We start from the raw sequence: 21,336 nt of genomic DNA, 5'->3' as shown, positions 1-21,336 counted from the left end.
TCAAGTAACTGTTACCATTTTACAAATTAAAATGTTATTATATTTGACATTTATATTAAATAAATGAAACCTTTTATTAAATAAGTGAAACCTGTTACCTCTGTTTTTCACTGCCTCTACTTTCTTATCAAATAAATCACTGCTATCATCAGTAAATAAGAAAGGGCTTTTCCAGTGCTCCCTTACCACACATCAGTCCCTGGTGCAAAAAGGATAATTTAGTTTTACAGGGATTTAAGAATCTGGAGGAAACTCCTGTAGACAAGGGCAGGTTAAATAACTTTGTCATGAATGTCATCCATCTGCTGAGCACTGGATGAAACCTGTATTACTAGATTTGCCAAAAGTGGCTAGATTTGAATTGTACATTCCCCAGCTCAGCCTTTCTTAGTTTCTGTGTAGTGTAAATTATTTTAAGTAAATAAATCAGATGACTTATAGAATCCAAGTGAGTCTTGAAGACTCATCCAAAGCTCTGATTGTAGCTCATCTTGGCATATTTGCACTGAATTTAGCTTCTGTTTTGTGTCTGTGGAACACCTCTATGAGGTTAGCTAACCCAGGTAACTGAAGCACCAGGAGCAATGGTCTGTGACAGCCTGGGCTCACTGTCCTTCTAATTTATGGTAAGTCCTGTTTACTGCTGATCTCTTTGATGGCTTTGAAGAAGTTTGCAGGAGTGAAAACACAGTAAAGAACTTGTAGCTTTAGGTGAAACAGCCTGCATGTCAGAATTCTTGCTCTTTGGTGAGTGGCTACCATTTCAGTGTAGCACTTAGCATTACAAAAGAAACATAACCCCATAATTTAATTATAAGGTCCTGGGAAGAAAAAAAGAAAAAACCCAACAAGAAACTCACCAAAGCAAAATCACTGCTTGATATTCCTGTTTGAAAAACATCTATGAGAGTGAAAGGGGCTGATAAAATGGTGTGGAATATCTCTTGCCCTGCCAGCATTACGAATCTGGTGGAATTAAGGAGCTATTACATGTAGAACAGCTCAGGTTTTTCTGCTGTGAGTGGTAAATGAATGTGATACAAAGCTGTCTTGTCCCAAGCCCAAGAGACTTACCTTATTCTGCTGTGTTTAATACATGTTGGCATCTGTATTTTCTTGATACTATGTTGAAATTGGAGCCAGGCACAGCTTTTATTAAAGCTGAAGCTTGGCCTCAGTTCTGTATTCATTCTTGACTTCCTTGGCACGTGGTGTGGTCTGTGACCTTCTGCACCAAACATTTCCTTGCTGCCAGCAAATTTTGCAACACAGAAACTGGAGTTGATGTGCTGGCACCTCCCTTTTTGGGAGAGCTGCCTTTTTGGGAGCCAGCAGAGCTGGCTGTTGGAGCAATTCAGATCATGCTCTTTCCTCCAGTTCCATTTGGTAAATATCATCAGATATAATTTGCACTGTCAGCAATTCAGATTTTTAACGAATGTTTTTCAATTTGTTTTTCCTCATTTTCATCTGTCCTTTTTCTTGGATTGGTTCCTTTGCTTTGTCCTCACTTCCAGCTTTCCCCCACTGTGCTTTCCATGCATATTTCTTTCCCACTGAGACTGTATACAAATATTAGAGCTCTAACTCACACTTTTGTCAGCAGGATGTGCCGCTCTCTGTAGGCACACTCGGTTCAAATAAAAAGCCCATTGGCAATACAATAAATCAAGTGATTAACAAGAAGCAAAATGCCAACCTCTGGCTTTTTTTCTGTCCCAGAAGCCTGTGGTGCACTGTAGCAAACTGAATTTCCTACCAATAAACTGAAGTCAAAGGTGTATCCTGAGATGTGAGCGCTGAGGAGTGGGCAGCCTGGAGGAACCTGTGGATTTTCCTCTTCTGGTTGTGTGAAAACTGTTGATAGCAAACAAAGCCAGTTAAGGAGGAGCAGAAAAGGTGTAGCAGAAAACTGTTCCTGGTAGTCTGAGCAGCAGAAGGTGCTGCTGTGGGGCAGGTTGATGCCCTCAGGAGCTGCTGAGCTGCCCAGGTTAAAGCTGAGCAGCAGGAAATGCAGTGAAGGGGCTGGAGCCAGGAGAGTTTAGAGTTTCTCCAGTACCTGGTGCTGCTCTTGCTGGTTAATGACTGGCCAGCTTTCTGTGTGTTGCATGGGCCAGGCTTTGTGCTTCCAGGTTTGCTTTTGGTCATTTCCCCAGAAATGGCAGCACACACTCATTATAAGTGAGTATTATCTAAAGATAATAATATGGTGCTTAAAATTGTAACTAAAATATGGACAAAAATGCACTTTGTGTTACCTTTTTTACAGTAATTTTTGTTCCAGTATTTCCTTCGTACTCTTCTCCTTTCCAACTTTTAAAACAAAACAGAAGGCCAAAGTTAGATGGGAAATAGAAATACTTTTAAAATCTCAAGAACTGAATTGTAAGGAAAAGCCAGGAAATAGGTGATGTGTGTGAGACAAATTCTTTAGTAAATATATCAAGGGCAGATGCATTGGAACATTTCCATAGAGCTTCAGTGCACCTTGCTAGTTTTCTATTTTTGCTAATTGTTTTAAAAATAATTTCTATTTTCTTTTTCAAGATCTTGGGACACTGCATGCATTAAAATATGCAGGCAGTATACTCTGTTTGAAAAGGACTCAAGTGTTAATCTTAATTCAGTGGTTTTTGTGTAACCTGATTCCTTCTCTATATGCCCTCAGCATTCTAGTCTAGGTCTAATCTGAAATACAAGACTAGATGGCATAGAGAGTCTGGCCTTCAGTCAACAAAACCCTTTTCTGCTGAGAAGTGAAAGATAAGGAAAAAGATGTAATTACTGTAATGATGGGTTAGACCTTTAGATTCATGCTGCAATCAGTGGTTCCCGTGGTGCTCTGCTGCAATCATGGTTTAGTGCTGACTGGAGAGACAAGACAGGTAAGGACTGTAAAACACTCCATCAGCTCTTGATCTGGATGCCTGGAGAGGAATCACACCCCTCATTTGCAGATAGGGGTGCTGGCTCCAAGCTCCATGTGGATTGTCTTGGAACAAGCACCTTGGAATATTTTTCAAGTGTGTAAAAGGTAAATAAAATCCCTGTAAATTGCTCCCTCCCTTCTGAACAAATTATAGTAAACATTTTAATTTTGTGAGGTTGTTGTGTATGCACACACATAAATAATAGCATCAGATATTATATATATTTAGTAATCCAAATTTAATCTTTATTACCCACATAATCAAAGAAAAATAATCCAATTTTATTGGGATATGCTTGCCAGGGCTGTTTTATTTAAAGTGCTGTCAAATAATGCCAAAGTCATTCCAAATACTTTCAGAATTTCTGACTTCTTTATTCTCAAAGTCAAATGAAAATGTGTGTACAGAATTAATAAATACTTTTATTCTGAACTTGAATGATTGTTGGATTATGGATTTAAATTAAGTACTTCCAGATGTGACTCTACAACAGTTTTACAGCCATTTTGGATAAAGGGTATTGGTCCTAATTCTGAAACTCTTGTTGGTGCAATTAATCCTCATAACTGTGAGCTGTGTCACAGAAATCAACTGGATCTTCTGCATGAGTAATGGTTGCAGAACCAGCCTCAGGCATTTAAATCATTACTATCCCAGGAAAACAAATGAATATTAGCTCTGGTATTAATATTTTTATGTGGATATCACAGAGATTAAAAGCAGATGTTTTGCAGAAGTATTTATGTTTACTTTCCATAGTCTGCAAATGTCATAATCCATAGAAATTTTTTTTTTTTTTAATTTAAAAATGAGTTTTCAGCATTATTTGTCAATTTGGCCAACCCTAATAAGTACATTTTCAAAGTTGGTCAGGAGGATATCCTGGCCTAATGAGATGTTTAATTCGTTTTGCATCTTTGTTGGCACTTAAAGAGATTTGTGAAGAAAAAAAAATTAGTACACTGCTGATAGGACTGATCATTTTTTGACATGCTGAAGTAAGAAAAGTTTTTGCTCACTTCTGACTGTTAATTGATAAAACCTGCAGAGAACACCTCATTCCCACTGCATTTCTGGATTTGGTGATCCCCAAGGCTGAAGAGCAGAAGGGAGAGCCTTGGACACTGACACAGAGATTGAATTCAGAGTGATAGTGTTGTACTTCATCCATATGCTCAGCCAGTTATTTAACTTGACTTAAAGATATTGATGCTCTAGTTCACACTCTTCCTGCTTCACAGCCTCATGACACAATGTGTCACTCACTGCATTTGACCAGATACAGCATCCTCAGTTAAAAACTACTGTATTCATGAGAAATGTTTTGGTTTTGTGAATAGTATCTAATGCTGTTGTACTTGTCAGAGTTTGCTTTATTTTTCTACATTTTGATAGTCATTTCATTAATTTATGGCTAAATTTGCATTCCATATATTTTCTTATATTCAGTAATTGACTTCATAATGCAACACAAAAATCACAACTTTTTTGAGAGATTCTTTCCATCTGCCAGTTAAAAACATCTAATATACATGACTGAGACCAAGGCATTAATCTGGTTTACCTTCTCTTAATTTGAAGCCAAAGGTCATATAAAAATACTACTTATGCTTCAAGGAATTTTTAGTAGCACGTCACTGTCTCCATAAAACAGGTGCAATCAGAAGGCAAATTACAGGATGGGTGCACAGGTAAGGAGGACTTTCTGAAGGCTGCACTTTATGGTCAAACAGATTTAAAACATTTCAGTAGAGGGCAGCTAGTCCTTAATCCTCTGTGCTTCTCCCAACAGCAGTGGCACAGGTTCCCCTGTACAATCCTGTGTGCTGTGCTGGCCAGTCTTCTTTGTATAAAAGCAGAAGTGATCCCTCTCACTGTTTACTCAAAGCAGGTGAAGAATGTACTGTTTAACACTTAAATACCCAAATAGTAACAAGGGCCCAAAGCTGGGTTTGTAATGCAACTCCTCACAATTCAAGAGTTCTGAAGGCAGCACCTGAATGACATGAAGAAGTGTGTTAGGGTGGAATGCTGAAAGACAAAAAGCAATATTGGTTATCCACAAATTTTAGCAGTTTTAGAACCAGTGATTATGGCTTGCAGCCTGGATGGGCATGGCTAAGTTGTCTGTGTTTGTTATGGGCAGTGGAGGATTTTGAGGAGCAAGTTTAAGGAAGATAAAACGGCGAGCAGTGAAATGGAAAAAAAAAAAAAAAAAGGCTCTTGTCAGAAAAATAGATGTTTGAGATAGTTACTAGTGGTGCAAATGGTGGAAGGGTGACCTTTCAGCTGACAACTCTGTAGGATGGATTGATATTAATGATGAGAGGCCTTTAAATGAAAACAGAATAAGAAGGGATAAAATCTAGCTTTAAAATTCTTTCCTCATCAAGGTAGGATGATAACCAAGGTGCAAGACTGTATTGCTTTTGTCTAAGGTGAGATTGCAGAGTGAGTTTAAAAAGTGACCCAGGCTCAATGAGTTATTTTTGTGTTGAATGAAGCCTGAGGGGAAAAGGCTGTATTGTAGGAACTGTTGTGCAGGATGTTCATGGTAATCTGTTTGTCAGTCATGTTTGTGAGTCTTTAGTATTTTCATTACAACTAGAATTTTGTGCAATCATAACAAAGTATCAGTGGTAGTAATTTTCTTCTGCTTAAGAAGAGCTATATCAGAAAAAGAAATTAAGATTCTCCTTTATTCCTTGTTATCCCAAAGAAGATTATCATCTTTGTTAGATGCAAAACTTCTGTTTTTCCTGTAATTCTCCTTTTCAATATTCTGTTATGAATTTAAAGAAATAGCATTAATCTCATAATACAGAGAAAGTATTTTATAGAAGTTGTCTAAAGGTAGTTTTGAGATAAAAAGAGAAGAAAATACATACTGTCTACAGATACAGTCTCTAGGGAGACTTTAGGAAAATAACCTTCAGGCACTCTCAAATCTATGAAGTAGCAGACTTTCATCAGGGCCAAAAATGTACTTACCTTTCAAATTTGCAATTTTATTTATTTTTTTTTTAATTTAGGCATTTGGGTTTGTGATTATGAGAGCTGTTTTTTGTAAGAGTCTGCTTAGAATATGCAGTATTCTCATTATTGGGGTGTTTCTGGGTGAGAGCTTTGAGAGATAAAGTTCATTTAAAAATTTGGTAAAAAGTATTCATCTTTAAATAGATAAAAAGAACTATTTAGATAAATATTTAATGTTCAGTAATTATCTGGAGAGTAGAGATGACTTGTGGAATAGGCAGAAGGAACAGGAAATGAAAAGTCATGGGGACAGTTGAACTTAAGAGGAAGGTTTAATTATTATTAGTCTTGTTATTATCCAAATCCCAGGCATATGAAGTAGTTTAGGCTTTCTAGACAGTAAGTTTTGTTCTGGAGCACAGTGTGCATTTCCTCTACTGACAGTGAAGTGGTCTTCTGAATGTTAACTGAACCAATATTAATGGCTGTTCTTTTTTCTCTAATTGGAAAACTCACTCTTTTATTCTGTACACTTGTATAGTAAAGCAACCTGCCTTGAGAAGGAGATTGGGTTGGAGCATCTCAAAAGATCCCTTCCAACCTCAACCATTCTGCGACCTGCTTCACAAAACTCATTTTCTGTAGATATTCTAGTAATCCTGTATTTATCTGGGCTCACACCAGTGGAAAAAAAATGTGATCTCTGGTTTGGATGCTAGTAAGAGTCAGGGGAAAAGAGCAGTGTGAATTTTCCTGAGCTACTTAAAGGAAAGCAGAAGGGAAAGAATTAATAATAAAGATTAGCACCTGGTTTTGTGAACAGAAGAGTGTGTGAGAGGTGTGATGTTTTGGTAAATCATGTTTACAAGAGGTGTGGCCTTCCTTGGACCAATGAGTTTTAATTCTGTCCTTGGTTCTGTGAACCAGTCCATAAAAGTGTGTGTAATTCTGCAATAAAGTGTTTCTTCTGCTTTAAGGAGGAAGTCTGTGTTACTGTGTTCTTTTGCTGCTTCCTGGCTCTAGAACTCTAGACTGCAGTGGGTACTTAGTGGTCATATCTCTTATGTTATCATAAGAAGAATCATCACATGAAGATCTAAAGCTAGAATTGTATACAATTAGTTCACTTTACAACACTCATAAGAGAGGAATTAACGGTGACTTCGTTTTCCTCTTTTTGTTTTGTTTTCCCTGCAGCTGGGCCTCTGGAACTTCCTCTCTTCGAGCTGATCCCATCCCAGAGACAGGTGGTTTTCCATGGGGACCGCCTGCCCTTCCAGTGCACTGCCACCTACGTGGACAGCAGCACCCAGGTGCAGTGGTACCACGGGGGGCGGCCGGTGCAGACGGACGAGGAGCGCGGCGTCTTCGTGGAGGAGAGCATCGTGCACGACTGCTGCCTCATCACACGGTAACAGCCCTGCCATTGCTGCCAAGGGCAGCAGCTCCCACACTTGCACTGAGCCTCACTGAAATAGCTCACCAGGAGCTGCTTAATGGAGCAGCTCAGCTGTGTGCGTGAATCTGAGCACAGATAAGGAATTTTCGCGGCTGTGGTTGGCTGTGGTTCCAAGTTGTGCTTTTTGTGTCTGAGTATCAAGGTTTGATCAGGTGTGGGTTTGAAATGGGTAAAAACAGTTTCTTACATAGTAAACCATGAGATGAAACATGAAAAAACAAGAAAACAAGAAAAGCTTCAGCAGCATATGAGAGTGACTTACAGCCAAACTGCTTCTTCATGACACCATCTGGAATTCTGAGTGATGGACTTATGAAGAGCTATTGATTGAAAAAGCTTGGATTAGTTTTTGTAGGTTCCAATATACTGCATCCTATATTCTTTAGTTAAGTAATCTCATTCTTTTTTCTTACTAAATATTTCTCAATTTTCTGTGACTTTTACCATCTCTGTGCCTATTGCTTGAGATCTATAGAGATCTCCAGAGATCTACAAATGCATTTGCTGATGTGAAAAGTGCAAGAGGAATGAAGCAGAGTAGGCTTATATAAAAGAAGCAAAAACTAATATTTGGCAGTGACAATAATGTTCCAGTTTTGCTTCAGTTTTCCTGTTAAACATTATTTAATAAATTATAAATTTCAGTGTTTATTTTTGGGTTTCATCACAGAGTATTGGCTTGTCACTAAAAGCTGCTAAGTTGTTGCATACATCCTTTTGTCCTCTGCCAGTTTCCATCATTGATCAAAAAGAGAGTCTGATTCTGTGTGCATGTTCTGCCTTTCTCTTTGTATAAGATGGAGTGAAAATAGCTATGCTAATTAGCTCTGGATAATCATTAACATCTTTTCACTCAAACAGTTTCTATTAATATAATTGACCTGAAATGCTTCTTGAACTATCAAATAGAAGTTATGAAGAGAGTCAAATTAAATCCTGTCCACTGGGGACTTTTGGCTTTATTAATTTCATCTACCCACTGATTTTTTGACCCCTTTTGAGTCCTGTAGATCAAGAGGAGTAGATCTGACCTATTCTCACAGCTACTGGCTTTCTTCTAATATCAATGAAAAGGACTATTAGACCAATTAGTACAGTAATGCCAAGTGCATGAGCTATTAGATAACTGCCGAGTCACTTAAATTAAAGTATGTTCTTCCTATTTCCATTATATCAAAATTAAAAGACATGCTGTTAATCACCTCATTATGTTTTTCAACTGAATTATATTTTGCACTGTATAAGCAATTTGTAAAGCCTAGTAATGAGCTAAAATAAATAGTTTAAAATTGTTTTTAAAATAGCTATCCCTTTTAAAAATCTGTAAGTAGCTTGACTGATTTTCACCTTACATTACTTCTTTTTTGCCAGATTGTAAAACAAAAACCATTGTCTATCATAGCATATTTTAATAAGGGTGGTTGATCTGCTGCCTACCTCGTTTACTGTGCCATTTAATAGGTGACCTTGGTGCTGATGGTGCAGTATGCACTGGAATGTGCAGTATGTACATCTACTGAGAAAAAATGTTCTTTAAATACATCATCACATTTGCTATTATAGACTGGAAAAATACTCTTGACTTTCCCAAGTTATGTGATGCAAACTGTTAAAATAAGACAAAATATTTTTGAATAAAACTCCTAGTCCTCAAACAGCTGTTTAAAAGCATGCAACATTTTAATTCCTCATTTATTTGCACTATACATGGCACTTCATAAGAAAGAAGGGCATCAACACTGCATTTGCCATAGAGCATAGTCCTTATCCAGCCAAAAATTCTAATACTTGAGCAGCTGTGCTCTGCCTTGATCTAGCTGATGATCAGAATTAACTTATTAAAGACATACTTTTGAACCTACTTTTAAAAACTGTACCATTTTGAGGTCACTTTTTTTTAAAACATAACCACATGTATTGTTGAAAATAAAAAAAGCTTAGCCATGTTGTGACTGTTAAGATTATCTTCAGGATTTCTTATTTTTAATCCCATCTTTATGACCTTGTATCCTAATTTATATAATTATTATAATAACAAATTAAAATAATATTATACATAATGATATTAAAACATTGTAACAGCATACATGCTGTTACAATAGCATGTATTAATATGCTTGTTGCTTGCTATTGCACTCTAATTTGTGATAGTTCTTAGGGCTAAATCATGGTTGTACAAGGCACTGAAACATCAGAAAGACTGTGCCTCCCTGAGGCTATCAAATGTTAAATATATGATTTGGACTAAAAATAAAGGTAACTTGAAATCAATTCTTACAGTATCATATTTTGCCTTTGCATACCTAGTCTTTACAGCAAATGTCCACTGTCTGTGGCTTTCTGTAATTGCACTAAAGGACAGACTTTGGCCTGTGCTACTTAGCAATTTAAAGATTTCTATAGCTGGTTTTGAACAAAGAGGTGTAGTCATGTTCCAAAAGCTGCTTATTCAAACATTTTTAGGTGGTTATTTTATTGGGTAGTTCCAGATATTTCTGGACATGGATTTACAACACAAATACCATGCTAAACCCTTCTGTTTTATTAACTGGCACAGTAGAAGGATAAAATATCCAAATGTGTATTTTTTGTCTCCTATGATAAAGCAGAATAAACTAAAATAAATATTTTTGTTACAATAATTAAACTAAAGTTTTGAACTATATTCCGGTCTGTGACATTTTTCTTGGCAAGGAGTATTCCCTTACAGGAGATCTTGGAAAGGTGTTTTCAATTCTGCTGCTAGCTTGCATTTTTCATTTCTTGCCAATGATAATAATATTTGATTTTGCTGGTGTTTAATTTTCTGTCATTATGCCTGTGTATAAGTGTCATAGTCAGATATGAAAATATACATATGATGTGGGACTAATTTCCTATCATTTGTGAATGGATCTAGCTGAATTTGTTAATGGTGCTTCCATGAAGAAAGCCTAATTCCTTTAGCCTGGAATATTATATCAGTTTAATAATAAACAGCAATTCCAAATCAATACATTCTGATTCTCTGATATCCCTGAAGCCACATGGAAGGAAGGTCATGCAGGATTCTCTGCAGCATCTTTCCTGCTTCCCTGCTGTTCCCTTTCAGAGTTTGGAGAAGCTAGCAGGACAGTTATTGAAATATTAAACTAGAAAAGGAAATTATTTCAGTTCTGTGAACCAAGAAACTGCAGTGGCAGAGATACTTTAATTTCCAGGAAGTTTATTATTTACCACAAAGAATATAATGACAATTTGCAGTCTTTTTAGTTCTATTCTGTAAGCACTTGTGTAGGGTGTTTAACAGTGCTTATGCCCCATCAGCTGTAATAGCTGCTCTGGGACCATTACAGTTCACAAGTGATCCTTCTGAAAACATTAAACTGTGGAGAAAGTTAAGAACCCATAAAAAGGAGAGCTCCAGCTGGAGAAACCAGGATGCTCCCAACCAAACCTAGGCTAACAGGTGCTAGGATCAAAAGTTGTTTTAGATGTACATTTTGTTGTGCAAATAGATTTGCCACTGGAAATACAGACTCTCAGGACTGAATTTTGATCCCCTGAAAATTGTGTTTTTCTATTATAGTCTGTCCTAAATATCTCAGTCTTCTAAAAATGGTTGGCATAAGCCACTTTATTTTGTGGGGGTTTTTAATAAAAAAAAAAAAAAATTAAGCTAAGAATCTAGATTTTTAAAATCCTCTAAGTGCTTCTTTCCATTGTGACAGTAGCCACTGCCAAGTAAATAATGAAATAAATAGTAATATTTGAGATGAGAGGTCTGTGATTATGTGAAAATCTCAAAAATGTGCAGAAGAAAGGAAGCATTTCAAATCATGGTCAGCTTGCAATAGTGAAGATACAAAAAACATTTCAAGCAAATTAAATGTTGTGGGTTACAGCTTTTGATTGTAATTTACATTATCCAAGCTGGAGATTGAGTCCAATTAATACTTTTTTACTGTTTGAAATATCACTGCAGATATTAGTAAAGAATTAGGAGTTTGATCGAGACAGTTTCACTGGAAGAATAAAGATTGTTTAAGATATTATTAGAGAAAAAAAGTTGATTCCAGGAGTAGACAGGTGGTATCAAGGCAAGTTTGAGATCCAGGCAGACACATCCTGTAATAAAGAACAAAATGATTCCAGAACTTCTGTGTGAAGGGCAGAAATTCAAGGCATGAAATGATCCAGATGAGCCCTAAACTTTGTTAGCAGTTTGGGCAGGAATACATCTGGAAAAGACATGAATTAAGCAGTAGAGGTTTGAACTGGGCCTAGGTAAAAAAAAACAATCTGAAAATCCCTGATAAGAATGTTGATAAGTTGGGTACTTGACTGGAAGTTGAGATATGTACCAAATCATGGCAGAATATTGGAGATTGCCCAAGATTAACAAGATTAGAACAGATCCATGTCAGTTGATTCAGAAATGCAGATATTTTATAATCTCTTTGTCTTCTGCTGCTGTGAGTATTTTGGAAATGAGCAGCCTTGGGTCATACTGAGAAATCCAGGGAGATAAGCAGAAATTGTTCAGTGCTGATATTTTTTGTTTGCTTGATTGACCCTGTTTGACCTTTAGCTGTCAAGGAGTTAGGAAACAAATGAAGCAAAATAACAGTTTGAATTGTAAATCAATATTTCTCTATTATTTTGAGGTCACTCAAAACCCAATAGGCAATGGTCTACAGCTCATTTCAGGCACTGGAAAAGGGCTACTGACAGATGCTGCTTCACCAGCAGTGTTTTCACATATCAGATAGGAAGATAATATTTTAAATTATTGCAGCATAAGGGTTTCATTATGTGAGATTGAGAGTACCTTCATGTGAATTAATTTGGAAGATTAATTAAAATTAGGTCTTACCTCTAAAAATATTTCAATTACCTGAATAAAAGTCAACGACAGTTTTACTACTAATCAGTGTGGGGAATATTTTAAAATATAACTCGTGGAGAGACTAATACAATGAAAAGGAAAAGCAGCAACCACCATACCCTCTGTCATTAAAGTAATGAGTAAGAGTAAAGAGTTGTGCTATGTCATAAAACCTGTAGGTTTAATTTGGGTAAGTGCTTATTGAAACGGGATTGAAAAATACCAAATAGGTATTTTCACCCAAAAAAAAAAAAAAAAAAAAAAAAAAAAAAAAAAAAAATATATATATATATATATATATATATATAGGTATTTTGGCTGATAGAATTAAAATACTCTAGAAAAATAGTAAGTCAGAACTATAAAATCATTTTGATGGAGTCCTTGAAGGCTGCTACAAAGATACACTTTCTTTGGTGTTGAGAGCAGATTAAGATGCCTTGCACTGAGTTTTGACCTTTCACTTCCATCTCTGCTCATATCCAGCAGCTATGTGTGGGTCCATCCAGCCACAACTCTGAAATGTTCAGCAGCAAGAACAGAAATTGATGCTTTATCCCCCACGAGGGACAATCAGACAGTTTTGCTTTGACTTTTTAAGGCCAGAATGATTTTAATGTGGCCCTTCAAACAGGCACAGCTGGGGACATGCTGCACTGGGGCAGCACTTTGGAGTCAACATCTCAGGGCTGGATTTTGCTAAAGCACTTTTCCTGTCAGCATCAATGTTAGGCATAATTGTACATTTTCTCTGTGTCCAGGCAGTAGTTTGTAAATCTGTGAACCAAATGTGAGCACATCAGAGCATTTATGACATACATCCAGAATCTGATGCCACATAAACCATCCTAAATACTGGTGAGGCAAACCATTTCTTCAAAGAAATACTTGTTAGAAATATTAAAACAAAAACTGAATTACTTTTTAATTTTCATATATTTCAATCTTTTCAACATTGAGAATGTACTGTAGGGCATATTCCCATTAACATGCTGGAAGTCCATGAAAATGGGACCTCTCCCCTCTTTTTTCTCCCTGCAGGATAAAATATCCCCTATATTTAATTGTTGATGGTATTTATTTATATATTTATTGTTTATGGTTCCTGGCCATTACAATAGAAAGTTTACACTGTAGGAGATACACCAAATATTGAGAAAGAATAGAGATTGTTCCTAAAATTCTTAGGTAGGAAACTGCTATGTCTTACCTTCTTTTTAGATCTTTCCAAATTTCTTGCAAGTGGGCAAGTAAAACAGGTCAGTATTCTAACCCTAATATATCAACAAGCCCATATAGTATTCATTAGATAATTAATTTCTGCATTTGTATCGTGTCAAAGTAATACACATTTGACAAATAATTTGAAATTGTAAAATTAACTTAGTGGGGTTTTTGGTTTGTTTCCTTCTGTGTGTTTGGGGGTTTTGTGATGATCATTTGGGGGTTTCATGCTGGTCCCAGTGGCATGTAATCAAATAATCAAGAGTTGTCATAAGCAGATTAACACTTCTGAGTCATCTGGGAAATATTTTACATTACAAGCTTTTTGTGCAATTTTGGCTATTGGTCTGATTGGTATTATTTTTGTCTAAAAATCTCTGGTAGTGTACAGCTCACAGGAGTTATGCTGATGAAATAAAGCTTCCTCTGAACATAATAACATCCAGACTGCTTAAGGGGAGATGAAAGGCATCAGCAGGTGTAGCTCCATTTCCCCAGAAGGCTGCAGTTGTATCAGTCCATCAGCGTGCTGGTAGAACAAAATTAATAATAATAAACCCATCTGAGCATCCCTAAACCTTTCACCCACTGACAGAGCAGCTCAGTGACAGACAGCTGATTCATGAAGTCCTGTAAATAAGCCCTGGCCCAGGTGTGCTCTCTTCAGAAAGCTTCATGGCACTGTGCTGCCACAGACCTGCCAGGAGCCTGAAGGTTTATCCAGCAGGAGAAACTTCTGGGTCTCTAGAGCTGGTGATCCTTTTCTCTCCCCACTTACATTCTCAGCTGGCTAGACTGGCATGCATTGACTCCAGGGCTGTGGGAGTTTGAAGATAAATACAAAAACCTTTCTGCAAAAACCCTTCAGTGCAGAGCAGCAGCTGATTGTCTCTACCTGACAAACTCAACGAGTGAGAATGAGTTCATACAACAAAAAAAACACATTGTGATATGATGGGGAGATGTTTAGTCTGATGTAGTTTCTAAAGATGGTTTGGTAATTTTAATATTATTAGAAGTATTTTTCTCAATTTTGCAAAAGAAATTAATGGCATATATGTAGGTCACAGGTACCTATAGAAAACACATCCCACTGTTGACTGTTGGGCAGCAAATGGATATTAGACTGTGGCAGTATTTTTGAACATTTGCATTTCAATTCAAGTAGTTTGAGCAATACAAAGGAAATAAAGTGAGATCATTTTACTAATTGACATACATCTCTTTTCTCCTATTTTGGCAGAAGGTTTTTGGTTGGTTTTTTGCAGTTTTTTCCCTCTGTTTTATTCCCTGTCAATACATTGTTATTAAATCTAGGTCCTTTCCAACTCTTGTGGCTCTAGCATGTGAACAAATTATTTGATAGATAAATTATAGAAAAAAGTATGTTATAGCACATTACATTTCTTGGGTGCCTGCAGATGGTATTAAATGGTAAGTTAAGTTTTTTAAATGCAATCAAAAGAAAAACAATCATGTGTATTGCATTACCTCTGTGTTGAGAAATTGATTACACCTGAAAATACTTGCTAGACATCTCACATAAAATGAATACCAACTTTCATCTTCCTTTTTTCTTGCTGTTGCCTGCACACAAGTTTACTTCAAAGGCCATCAGCCTTCTAAAGCTGTTTCTTTCAAGGGTAAATAACTAATTTTGTCAGAGAGATCAGACTGGCAATTTGAGTTCAGACAAGTGCCTTGATTTACAGATTCTCTCTTCATTTTCCATGTTTTAACCTTATGTCCCCTGTGAAAGGCTGTATTCCAAGCAGCAATGTACTCTGGAGGCTAACACTCATTTTTTAAATTGCATGTTAGTATTAATAATTTAAGGTGGTATGGGTTGGAGGCATGCTATGCAGACCTTTTCCCTGAACTGTGGGAACACGTTAGCTATTTATCTGTCTGAAGAAGAGTATGAGAAAACCTAAATGTCTCATGTGCTTAAGCAATTAATTTTTATTTTCCTGCAGGAAGACCACTTGGTTCTTCCTAAATCTAACAGAAACTCAAGTCAGACTTCAAAGTCCTTATTTTGGAAAGCCAATCAAAATATGGTGTTAAAGTTGCTTCTTTATTTGTTACTTGTTTCCTGGCATGCAAATGACTGCTGGGGCGTGCAGTAAATGTCTCTATAGTACTTCTTCAGGACATGGTTGAGTAACTTTGCATAATGAGACCTACTTCTGATTGTCTAATTAGTTATGCTAGCTGTAGCAATGCAAAATCATGCCTCAAATAGAACCCTATTGTCATAGGTTACTTGATTACATGACTGTGGCTTCCGCTTGTATTTTGGTTCCTCTCTTTATAATGACAAATGCCACGGGCTTCTGTTGAATATTATAACAACTTTTTCATGCAATTGCATCAGCTGTACATTTTAATTAATTTTTCAATATGTCAGTCATCATATTTTTAAAAGGAATTCTGCCATGCATGAAATTTCCCAGCACAAAAAAGAACCTTGTATATTCTCTTTCTTCCTTTCCATGCTTTTACTGAGAAGGTCACTCTAATTTCAAAGGGAAACTTGAGAAAAGCCTGCTCGTCATCCTTTTCTCATCAGGCAGCAATCTTCATATTCAGTTAGCCTTGATACCATCTCATGAGTGTCTGACTTCATTTTATCATCATAGAATGTCACAGAATTGATAAGGTTTGAAGAAATCTCTAAGATCATCAAGTCCAAGTGTTCACCACTGATCTGTATCCCCAGCTGCTGCATCCACTTGGTATTTTGGGCACTTCCTGGAGGTGATTCCACAATTCTCCTGGGCAGCCTGTTCCAATGCTGGACCACCCTTTCCCTAATATCTAATCTAAACCTTCCCTCTGCTGCAACTTGAGGCCATTTCTCCTCATCCTGGAAGTCAGAATTTCCATGGAAGGTGGCAGCTGTCACACTGCTGAGGAGTGGGATGTGATTGCTAATGCAGAGGGCGTAGGAATGCTGGTTGACTCATACTCCATCCTGAGGAAAGCTGCAATTAGGGGCAAGGTTGTTGCATTTGAAGCCTGATGTTTATTAGATCCTGTGAGATAGGATGGTCAGGAAAAGAATACAGCCAAAGGAGCCATCCTCTCTTAATTCTGTGTTGTTGTCAAGCTCCTGAATCAGAGTCCTGCCATGTTCTCAGGTTATGGGAGATTTCTCACCTTTAACCAGGACTGGTTGCCATTGCCAAGAGAGATCAAGAATGCTACGAGTGGGAATCTCTGGGTGTGCTTATGTAACCATGCCAAGGCTTAAAATATGTACCTGACCTACTAGAAAACTTTGTGAAATAGTTCTAAAATTCCATACCCAGGAAAGGTCCACCCTTTTCTTCTGGTCTGCCAGGACTGTGAAGTCAAAATCTCCAATGATTTTAAGTGGAGAAAATGCTAGAGGTATTACAATATTAAAATACTTTTTTTCTTTTAAATTCAGTCCCCAGAGGTATAAGATCAATTTATCATTTGTCATATCCAGATGGTAAGTAAATGAACAGTTTCACCATTGGGCTTGCTATCAAAATATTCCAAGAGGAATATAAATGAATGCATCATTTACAGTGGCCAGATGGCAATTCAGAAGACAATTTCATGATCTAGTCATTATATTGCATAAACCTATTCTGGCTTGTTTTTTATCACCATCTGAAGAAAGGGCAATAGAAGATTAGAAGTGTGAATGTGAGGAGTTACTCGTCTTTTGAGATAATTTGTACCAGTTTTCAAGTTTTGTGTTTCTATCACAAGCAAGGCTGATGTATCAGTAAATATTTGTCTCTGAGTCTGGGAAACTTCATTAACTGATGGGAGACTTGTTTAGCAGCAGATAAATTTGCATTGGAACATGTTTCAGCAGTTTAAAAAAATGGAAAATGTATCCTTTATATTTATTTATCTGCATTCTGATGACTTGTAAAATTCATAATAAGCTGAAATACGGTATTTACCTAACATCAGCATGTTTTCCAATTTTGTCAAATTTGTATTGTTAACAATGATTGTAGATATTTCCTAGAAAATGCATCAGAGTATCAGCATAATTCTGTTCATTTCTGAAGCCTCCATGTCTTGATGCCACAAGTGAATGCACCTGCTGCCTTTTCTTTCAGTGAAAAAGTTTTGTGCATAATTGTTTTTATGAACCCTAGGAATATGATCTTTCTTAACTGCCTATAAAGATGATGTGAGATTGTTGTGACATATTAAATATAACATTTAATTAAAAACATTGTTAATCTGGCTAATTTCACTGAAGTACTTCTCCCTGAACACAAAAAGATATATTAAGAATTAGCTGAGAGGCTGCTGTTACAGAACTCACCTGAGACTTCTTAAGAGAACAATTGATTCTTTTGACATTAAAATACTGAGTCACTCTCTGAGAATGGCTAGAAATGCCTTTTTTTTTTTTTTCTATAAAAATATGTGAGAATTCATTGTAAAAATGAAATGAGGTTACAAGGTGTTCAAAGCCATCATAAACAGAAATAATGTGAAAATTTGAAAGTTATTATTGAATAATAAATTTCACTGAATATCTGGAGAACTATGCAAAAATTCAGAAACAACTAACTTAAACCAAAGACTGTTTACCATGGTTTACTTGTTTTCTGAGGACCCAGATAACAGTTCTGCAGTAGATACTTGAGAAAATCATCTTTCAAAATGTCAGACTCCACCTAAAGTTGCTAAAGGTTACAAGTAGAAGTTTTAAGATTTTATTTTAAATACAGACTCTAAATAAATTTATTAACTTTTAATTCAATCCTTCAGTTTTTATAATTTTTTATCATTCTTTCTCCCCCTACTGCATTTCTTCCCACATAATTTCTAATTGCCTAAACCACAAGGCATCTTCAAAGACAAGCCATTTCTGTAAAGCAAAGTAAATATTTCAGATAAATGCTACTTCATTTCCTCTCCCAACTACTTTCAAAAACTGTAATTTGTTTAAAACTGCAGTAAAATTTATTTCTAGCCCAATGACTGATTTTAGATTTGTGTTACCTTCTTAGAATGACTACATTTTATTAGTTAGTTAGCATTATTTTGGTCTGTGACATGTGTAGAGTTAGAATAATTGAATAATGTTCTACCCCTGATAGCAGAGTGCCAGGTTCTGCTGTTGAAATGCCACAGGAGCTGTAATCACAGCTGAAGGCAAACCCATTCTCTGAGGGTTGATTGTGTGGTCAACTTGAAATGCCTTTTTGGCTTGGTTTGGCAGCAAACCCAATATTCTGTAATGCCTGGGGAAAGGAGGATGGGCTTTGATAAATAGTTGATATTCTTTTGTGATGATTTGTGATCTGTGTTATAGCCTGTTACAACCTGAGTAGTCAGTACAGATTGGTCCTGCCAAAGCTTACTGCCACTTGCTACCACTGATAACTCCATTTTGATATTCTCATTAAAAAAAAATCTTTGAAAATTTGCTAATGCCAGAAAACCAATGACTTGGTATCTGTATTAGTGTGTACAATGATGAATCCTTTTTTTTTAGTGAACTTATCCTATCCAGTATTGATGTTGATGCAACTGGAGACTGGGAGTGTCTAGTCAAGAATTCCTATGGAAATAGCACAAAGCAAGTAGAAATTGTGGTACTTGAAACAGCTGCACCCTACTGTCCTGCAGAAAGAATCATTAACAACAAGGGAGATTTCAGGTATGACTTTCTGCCTTTGGAGTGTGTTCCATATATTAATGTAGGTACAGACATTCATGTTTGCATGGTGCTTCAGTGTCAGGTACAAATCACTTATTTTACTTGACATTTTTATGTAATGTGGTAGGAAGGAAGAGCCCTGTATGATTTTGATGGGAAATGGGACCTAGTGCTTCAAGAGAAGCAGTGGTTTGTGAAAGTCAGAAAACCTTCTAATAACTCAGTGTGCATTATGGAAATTTTTTAAGAAATGAGAAAAATGAGAGAAGGTTCAAAATTTTTCTTGGTCTTTGTGGAAGATGATAACACTGCATTAAAGTGTTTGCAGAGTAACTCTTCAGTACTTTACTTTTAAAATCTGTTCTGGTTCTGATGGCTTTGTTCAGCTGAGATTAGAGGTGACGAATGGCATGAGACTGTTAGTAAAATATTTCACTAAGGAGGATCAAAATACAAAATAAAACTACTTAGTAAAACAAATAGATTGTATGAGGTAAGCTTAAGGACACACAGTTCTGCCAGTATATCACATTCTTACAAATTACACCTGTCCTGCTAGCTGAATCTTAGCAGTCTGCAGAATTTTGTATACTGAATGTAGTTTTTGTCCATCATTACTTTTATTTACATATGCTGGTGGGGCTTTTTGAATTAAGTGTTTTAATCAGAAGAGGTTTCTGTGGAATTTGGTATTGTTTTCAGTCAGCTCTAAAATACACCATTGATATGAACAAAGCTCTTAACCAAAACCTTCTTGACAATAAGACTGATGTATGATGGCAATCCCATTGAGAAATCAAGAAGCAATTTGTTACCAAATTAATTATAATGAGAATTCAGCTTGAATAGTTAATGAAAGGAAAGTAGATGAGGAGGGAAGCGTCTCTTAAATAGCAGAACTTTCTGCAAATATTTGACCTGAAAGCCTCTATTTATTTTTAGGCTACCTTCAAAACTTTCCCAAAGGCTTTTTGTACTATTTCTCATGTTTGAATAAAAGTGAAGGATTGAATTATAAAGAAGTGGAGACAAAAATCTGCTCAAATGATCTTTTTTCTCTTTACTACAAAGCTATTTTATTATGTGTTAACCTCAGTACCAGCAAGTTTGCCTCTTTCACTGAGGCAATAAGTACATATGGATTGAATACATTCAATTCATATATATGGATTAAAATTCTTTAGAGGTCTTTAACAATCTTAGCTATAGATTTTTTGTCATCAAAAAAACTGGAATTGTGGTTTTTCATGGTAGATATGCTTAAATAGGTTTTAATTAGATCATTAAAAAAATGTATACTTCCTATTAGAAAATTCATCTGAATCTTTTAGATGACAACTCTATGAAGTTCATATTCTTGCCTTAAAATTACATCTTTTTCTCCATAAATAAATATATATAAATCTTCAGGCTGCACAAACTAACACCAGGGGCACTTTTGTCATTTTATATAAATCAAAAGAACAGGGGTAGACATTTCTCAACCTATTGATCATCTTCCTAGAAATCCATATAAATTTATTTTTAAAATGTACATCAAAAGGATGCTGAGTCCATAGGTTCTTTTGGTGTTTGAGAGAATGAATGTAAAATAGTAGAGAATTTATCAGGCTCCAGCTCAGCATTAGAGTTTGAAATTGTTCCAAAGGTTTATCCTCAGAGATGGAACTATCACACCAGCAAGTTTTCTTACAAAGGTCTTTGAAGTTTTGGAAACATAACAAGTATGTAAGCAGAAAGAATTGAACCACAAAGGCAAAACTAGAAAGAACAGTTATTTTATTGGGCAAAAGAAAAGGAAAAAGTGTCAGCTGTTAGGGAAGTGTGGCTATTTCAGTTGTCCAGCCTAGGTGGTATTTATAATTGCATAACTGCAGCAAGAATTAGGCACTGAGAGTCAGAGTGAACTGGCCTTTTGTACTAAGAGGTTTCCTCTATCATGGCCACATTTTACTTTATGTTTTTTTTTGTTTTATAGAGTGCTGTAAGCTTATTCTGAAAAGCAAATGATAATTGTTACATGCTCTCATTCCTAGCCATAAAGGCCAGATTCTGCTCACTGTGGCAATGCTAGGTTGGGAATTATCTCTTTAGTTTTACTTTCGAAGTCACTTGCCAATAAGTGTGGCCCGACTGCATTAATGCAAAAGTTTTACTAAAAATAATATTTTATCCCAGAGGCAAAAGGCCTCTATGCTATGCTCTATATACT

At 36.2% G+C, this 21,336-nt stretch overlaps 1 protein-coding gene across 1 annotated transcript in view; it reads left to right on the top strand.

The window, feature by feature from the left end:
* Window positions 1–21,336, top strand: part of LOC130254936 (adhesion G protein-coupled receptor A3-like) — a 256,225-nt gene that overhangs the window by 116,804 nt on the left and 118,085 nt on the right. Inside the window, exons 7-8 of the mRNA XM_056495074.1 lie at window positions 7,104–7,317; window positions 18,960–19,124. Of these exons, the coding sequence (XP_056351049.1) occupies window positions 7,104–7,317; window positions 18,960–19,124 (379 nt within the window). The remainder of the gene's footprint in view (window positions 1–7,103; window positions 7,318–18,959; window positions 19,125–21,336) is intronic.

This window comes from Oenanthe melanoleuca, chromosome 6 (assembly GCF_029582105.1).
Source record: "Oenanthe melanoleuca isolate GR-GAL-2019-014 chromosome 6, OMel1.0, whole genome shotgun sequence".
NCBI lineage: Eukaryota > Metazoa > Chordata > Aves > Passeriformes > Muscicapidae > Oenanthe > Oenanthe melanoleuca.
Note: the sequence above shows the minus strand (reverse complement) of the source record. Positions and strands in the feature narration are given on the sequence as shown.